At 45.1% G+C, this 6,731-nt stretch overlaps 1 protein-coding gene across 8 annotated transcripts in view; it reads left to right on the top strand.

Moving 5' to 3' along the window:
• The first annotated feature begins 265 nt into the window (after positions 1-265).
• LOC109695920 (integrator complex subunit 6-like) overlaps positions 266-6,731 on the top strand; it is a 55,208-nt gene continuing 48,742 nt past the window's right edge. For 3 of the 8 annotated variants that reach the window (XM_074063685.1, XM_074063684.1, XM_074063681.1), the window contains exons 1-2: positions 268-762; positions 893-970. In XM_074063685.1, the coding sequence (XP_073919786.1) occupies positions 652-762; positions 893-970 (189 nt within the window). In that variant the 5' untranslated portion in view covers positions 268-651. Of the gene's footprint in view, positions 763-892; positions 971-6,731 lie in introns of all 8 variants that reach the window. The other 5 variants (XM_020178703.2, XM_020178707.2, XM_074063683.1 and 2 more) reach the window with 3 other exon arrangements.

Genomic DNA, 6,731 nt, shown 5'->3' with positions numbered 1-6,731 from the left:
TCACTCTTCCCTCTTCCTTTCGAATCTCCATCTTCGAAGCAAGAAAAAAATCCACCCAAACCACCTAAACGAATCGTCCTCATGGCTTCCAAGTCCTTTAAAGGAGAATCTGAGCCTAGGGAGGGTCCTTAACATTTCTCCTAATCCCCTGCCTGGGTTCAAACTTCAACTCAGAGCCTTCGCACAAGTCCCTCCCTTTGCTCTGTCATCTGATGAATATGCAAATGTCACATAACTGGCAGCCAATGGGGTGGGATCTGGTCACATGGTGCCAATGGTAGGTGAGCAGACAGAAGTTGTGTGTCAGTGAACAGAGAGGCTCTCAGTCTGGGGCAAGCGCTCTAGTGAGCGCGGATGGATGCTTAGGCAGTAGTCCTGGCAGCAGCAGAGGCGGCAGTAGTGGTGGCAGAAGAGGGCAAAGGAGAGGGCCCAGAGGGCTGCACACGCTCACACTTTCAAGTTCCCTTGGAAGGAGAGGAGTTGGGGCTGCAGAAAGAAAAGGCCAGGAGCGGTCCCATCTGTCCCGTCCTGTCTCCCCCTCTTCCTCTCTGCCCCCTGGCTCCTTGAGAGTGGAGGGTTCGGGTGGTCGTACGTGGCAGTGAGGGCAAGAGGGCCAGGAGAGTGGGGAGCAGAACCAGGGTGCGGGAGAAGATGCCCATCCTGCTGTTCCTCATAGACACGTCCGCCTCCATGAACCAGCGCACTGACCTGGGCACCTCCTATTTGGACATTGCCAAAGGCGCTGTGGAGTTATTCTTGAAGGTAAAGGGAGGGGAGGAGAGAGATGGGACTCATTCCGAGGGATTGGGAGGTGGGCTTAGGTGCTTCTGTAACGTCTGTATCCCTCCCCCTCTTTCCCTCCGCGACCCCTCCGTCACCCCTCGCCCCGCAGCTGCGCGCCCGGGACCCAGCCAGTCGCGGAGACAGGTACATGCTGGTCACCTACGATGAACCTCCGTACTGCATCAAGGTAAGCCGGCCATCGAGGGAGTGGTGGGCGGGAAGCAGGGGCAAATCCGCGGGCTGCTCGCTCCCCGTTGCCCCCGCCCGCGCCGATCCTGCGTCGCCCAGCGGGACGTGCGGGCAGGGGGTGGGGGGCGCAGAGGGCGGGCGGAGCGGGGCTGTCCGCCGCTTCTGAGGATCTGCGGCGCTCCGAGGTGGGGGAGAGGGGATGGGGGAGGGGAAGCCCCAGGGAGAAACCGCAGGAGGGCCGAGCTCGTGGCGCGACGACTGCGGCCGCCTCCGAAGATGGCGGACATTTTGCTTTTGTATTAGGCAGCAAGAGGGAGACTGAGGGCACTGCTGAGATGGAAAGGAGGGAGGGGAGGGAGGACGAGGAAGGAGGGCCCGCGTCCTGGAGGGAGGCTGCGAGGCTGGCCCGCCCCTTCGGGGCGCACCGCGCGTGGACGCAGCCCCGTGGGTGCGCGGATGGAGCCTCCGAGTTGGCCAGGAGACGCTGCGGTCTGGCGCGCGGGCTTTCCTGGCGCCCAGGCTCCTCCTCTGGCCCCGCCTCCCTCCGCCTCGCCCCGCCTCTTCCCCGGGCTCCTCCCCCTTCCCCTTCTCCCTGGCTTCCTCTAGTCCCCTCCCCTTCCTGCTGAGAGCGTGGCAGCGCCAGCTCCAGCCTGCCAGGGCGCACTGCAGCTTTTGCACTCCTTGGCCTCGGACCCGCCCCGCCCAATCGGAAATGGGTCCGCCGAGGCAGCTCCCAACCCCCAGACCCGTTTTTACTGTGGTCTTGGTCAGGTTGAGCCATGCTCCCAGTTACCTTAGCTACTGTTGCTGTTTCTTTGGAGCCACGACGCGGGGCGCGGGGCGGGGGGGGGTGATGCCAAAACAGAACCTGTTAAGGAACTTGGATGAAAAGGGGCACAGCTTTTTTAGGGACCTGGACGACCTATTTGTCCAGGGGCAAGCAAGGAAGGAAGGGGAAGACTCGACTGTGAGCACATACATTAGTCAGATTCCATGATTTGATTCCCAGGGTCTGAGGCACAGGAGGAAAGTGGGAAGGGCTTAACCTCTGGGTTAGTTCATGTATGTTCTCACAGTGAGGAGATAAAGAACGCCTTTGCCTTCAGTAACCAGGTAAAACAGAACACAAAACTGCGAAATCAACCTGCATTAGCGTGCTTGCATGTAGAAAAATTTTAGTTATTACCATCCTTGACATCTTTCACTGGACTTTTTTTTCCCCCCGTCGAAATTATCTTAATAGTGCTGGCGAGGTGCTGTCTGCATATGTTGCAATCAGTTTCAGCAGAGAGATGTTTTAATGAAAGGTGCCTACCAAACTGAGTTGGCCAAAGAATTTATTCACACATAAGGAAACCAAAGGGAGACTTTAATTTGGTAATTTGTAGCTTCCGGTAACAATTTAATTAGTAGACTCCTTTTAACATTGTTCTGGTTTTGTTGCTCTGTTTTCAGTTTATTTACCTACTTAGAGAAAAATTAAGCAAATAGACATCTTTCAAAATTCCATAAGCATTTTAGAAAATGCCAGTCTCCTAAGTGTGACCAGTTTTGTACTTAGAAATGGTATTTGGGCTGGGTGTGGTGGGAGCTCGTCTGTAATCCCAGCACTCTGGAGGCTGAGGCAGGAGGATGGCAAATTCAAGGCCAACCTGTGCTACATTGTAAGACCCTGTCTCAAAAAACCAAGTGCTAGGGATGTTGCTGAGAAGTAGAGAGTTCGTGTCATGTGTAAGGCCCTGGGTTCCATTCCCAGCATTCAACACACAGAAAGAGCCAGAGTTTCTGTATCTACACCCTTTGACTACTAATAACCTCAAGGTTCCACCATTTGTGGTGTGGCTATTTGAAGGCATAGGCGTACTCCTTAATTGGAAGTGGTAAAAAGAACAGACTACAAAGCAGTGTGCCTATTTTTGTCATTAAAAGGAAAACTTAGCATTTTTTCAAATGTTGGGACGGTTTTAAAATAGTTCTTGGTCTATAAGAATTTCATGACATTATTTACAGAATCCTTACCCTTGGAGGGGAAAAGGTGCTTTATCCCACTCTAACAACTGTCATAATATGTATTACTTTCGTTTTTGCATTGCTGGGGGATCAACCCAGGCTCTTGAGCATGCTAGGCAAGTGTCCTCCCACTGAGCTCTCTTCCCCCCAGCTCCTCCGTATATTACTTTGTAGTCTGCTTTTTCCTTTTATTTTATCCCGTGAGTTATTTTGGGTTGCCAGAGTCTTCATATTTAAAATTTTTAGTGGCTATGTATGTTACCCATATTTTTTTAGAAGCTCTGGATGGTTCTATAGAACAGAGGGGGAAAAGCTAGATTTTATTTTTAGTGGAAATTTCATGTTAGCTCTTTTAATGTTGCCATTTTACATAATCTACTACATGTTTTCCTAAGGCCAAAAACATTCTTCTGAATTTGATTTTTCTATGTGCGAAGATACTTTGTATAATATGTTTAATTAATCAGTGATTATCTTCATCTTAGTATTTACGCTTTTCCAAAGTTTTTCTCAGGTTCTTCATTTTACTCTTAGGTGCTAACTACATATTCTAGGGAAAGCTTAAACCATCTAATGATATTCTTGTCATTTTGCTTTCTATACCAGAATTACTGATGACATGCCATATTTTAGTAACACTTTCTTTTTCAGAGTCTCTTTTTTGGTCATTCTCTTCTACTTGCCTCTAGCCCTCTGTCAGCATGTGATAACTATTTGTTCTTTTGCTTTTAGGATCTAGCCTGCTTGGAAGGTCAGGAAATTTTAGAGCACCTGGTGATTTTTTTTTTTCTCAATAGCTAGGGGCTGTGAATGTCTGGTTTCTGTCACACTGATTATCAGATAGGCCTGACTTTGTTGTCAACAGGTATCTGAGTTCCTACTTAAAACTTCACTCTTCATTAGCCTGAGGTCCTTTCAGAAAGCCTTGTTGGTAGTTTAGTCTTCTGCAGAATAACGGGAGTGTATTTTTCAATTTCTCTGAGGTTAGAGAAATTTATATTTGGTATTGTAACAGGCATGAGTTGTGCATTTGGTTGGGAGTTTTTTTTTTTCTTAACAGGCATGCAACTATTCTCAGTATATCCGCTTACAAACTCTGACAATAAATCTTGTGAAAAGTTACTATGACTGGAATTTTTCACTAATGTTTACCATCCAATATATAAATATAGTATTTCACCAAAGACTTTATACCTTTTTACTGCATACTTCTTCGCATATAGCTGGGTGCTCTTTTAAAGTTAGTCATACCTTTACTTGCAGTCAGCTTTGCGTGGATGGAATTAAGCTTGATTTGGAGACCCTATAAAAAGCGTATGAAATGCGTGTGCTACATCTGTTTTAAGTATTGCTTTGTAGACAAGTTTTATACACAGTGTTACAGGTATTAACACTACAATTATGCAATTGTCTCTTTAGTATATACAGCTAGGATGAAATCCTGATGAATATTTTATAATTTCTAGGGTACCCTTATAAGGTTAATACAGTACATGGCTTTTAAAAATGTGTGAGGGTTCTTTGCATAATAGTTCTTAATAGTTTTGGCTGAAGTTCTGCTGTCTTGTATGTTTTTGTTATGAATCATAGATTCCCTTTTATCTGGTGACTAGGAAAGGCAGGCCTGTTGAAGGCCATTAGACTGGGATACATACTAGCACAAGTATTCCAAATGATTTCATGTGTGAAGCTCCTTTCTTAAAATTATTTTTGATCTAGGGAACATATTTTTAACATAACACAGTTATTTTTCTAGAAATAGTTGAAGCACATGTATAAACGGTGGTCAGAAGGTTTTTTGATGTCTTTGTAAATAGGAAGAGATAATATCTCAAAGAAATATCCTAAGCCAATAATTTGAAAGCACACAACATTTGAAAAAGTGAAATATTTTCTTGAATGGTGCTTTTTAACATTCAGTAGCTAGCTTTGCTTACTGGTGTTGCTTGCCTTTGTTAATACATGTAAGAAAAAGGTAGATTTTTGGATTACAGACTGAGGAAGTAAGCTCAAGGTTTTAAAATGTTATGTGTTACCTTTATTGGAATTTTAACTAAGGCATCAAAGGAGCAACTTTTAGGGGAGTCTTTCATTGCAGTTAGGAAGCCGTGGAAGCACTTTCAAGTGAAATAGTAGCAACACAGCCCGTGAGAACAAGCTTAGACAACGTGAGATGCTTTTGCAACTCAAAATACTCAAAAACAGTGCATTAACTTTTAAGATGAATTGTTTTTCCTATGATTTTGCTTGCTTTTTCACCTTCCTTACTGACCATTTGCAGATATGACAATTGTTTTGAAATAAGAAAAGGGGAGAATTAATTATAGAAGACTAGATCTTTGGGTCAAGGTGCAAGTATACTCTTCAGACCAGGAACCAGCTGGCAGATCCTGAGGAAACTGATGAAATTATGAAGCCTATCTATTCTGTATTCTGAATCTCTCTTGTATCCATTTATTCTTATTTGCACAATCTTTCAACCTTCATCATTTCTTACCTGAGTCATTGTCGCAGCAGCCACTTAACTGGCAGCCAGACTTGCTCTCCACTGAGTCCCTGTCATTGCTATCAGGTGATAGTCATTAAACACAACGAACTAGCCATGCCTTATGAAAAATGCTTCAGGACTCCCACTGCATTTGAGAATAAAGTCGGAACACCTTGGCCTGATCTTCAAAGGTCCTTCATGGTCTGGACCTGTGTTACCTTTCCAACAATGTCTCTTCACTTCTTATGGGTCCAGGCACCAATCACAAGGAGAAATTATTTCCTCTCCTCCAAACTTCACTACTCCTCTTGCTACGTTGCATTACTTATGCCGTTCCCTCTACCTGGGACATAATAGTTGGCCTGACATACCTCAACTCTTTTTTTTTTTTTTTGCTTCATTTTGTTTTTGAGGCAGGGTCTTGCTGTGTAGCCCAGGCTAGCCTTGAATGTGAGATATCCTGCCCTGGTCCTCCTGAGTTCTGGGATTACAGTTGTACGTCCTCTAAAGTGACCTCCCTCCTCTTCTTCCAGAGTGTGTGTGTGTGTGTGTGTGTGTGTGTGCAGAGAGAGAGTGAGAGAAAGGGAGAAAGGGAGAGAGAGTGAGTTAGTTGCTGGAGATGGAACCCAGGGCCTTGTGCGTGCTAGGCAAGTGCTCTTCCACTGATCTGCATCCCATAGTCCTTGGCATGTTACATGGTATTAGTGTTCACATCGGCTGCCATAATGTGAGCTTTTTAACGGCATATAGTCATACCTCTAGTACCTAAGGGATTGTCTAGATTTTTGTAGGTACTCAATAACTGGGAAAAAAGATTTCAAGCAATATGTGAATGCAAAAGCTACTTGGCTTCTCTCCCCCTCCCATTTCCATGACTTTTCCCCAAAGGGTTATTACCATTAACAATTTGATATACTTAATGTTTATTGTAGCTACCATTTTCATATATGTTCAGGCTTATAATATAGTGGAATTGTGCTTTTCATAAAAATAAATGTATACACCTTCCCTTTCTTCCTTTTGCTTATCAAAGCATGCTTTGAATCCTAATTACTTGATACATTTTTATATTTATACATTCTTAGAACCACTACCCTAGGCCAAAATAGAGAACATTTCCATCAGTTCAAAATCTGCTTCTCACATCTTCCTGCAATTCATCCCTCCCCCCCGCCTTGCAGGTAAATACTAGTCTATCTTTTATCACTATTGTGCTGATACAATCAGAGTGGTGGTTTCCAAGGATAGTCTGACAGCGGAT

Source organism: Castor canadensis, chromosome X (genome assembly GCF_047511655.1).
Source record: "Castor canadensis chromosome X, mCasCan1.hap1v2, whole genome shotgun sequence".
Classification (NCBI taxonomy): domain Eukaryota; kingdom Metazoa; phylum Chordata; class Mammalia; order Rodentia; family Castoridae; genus Castor; species Castor canadensis.
Note: the sequence above shows the minus strand (reverse complement) of the source record. Positions and strands in the feature narration are given on the sequence as shown.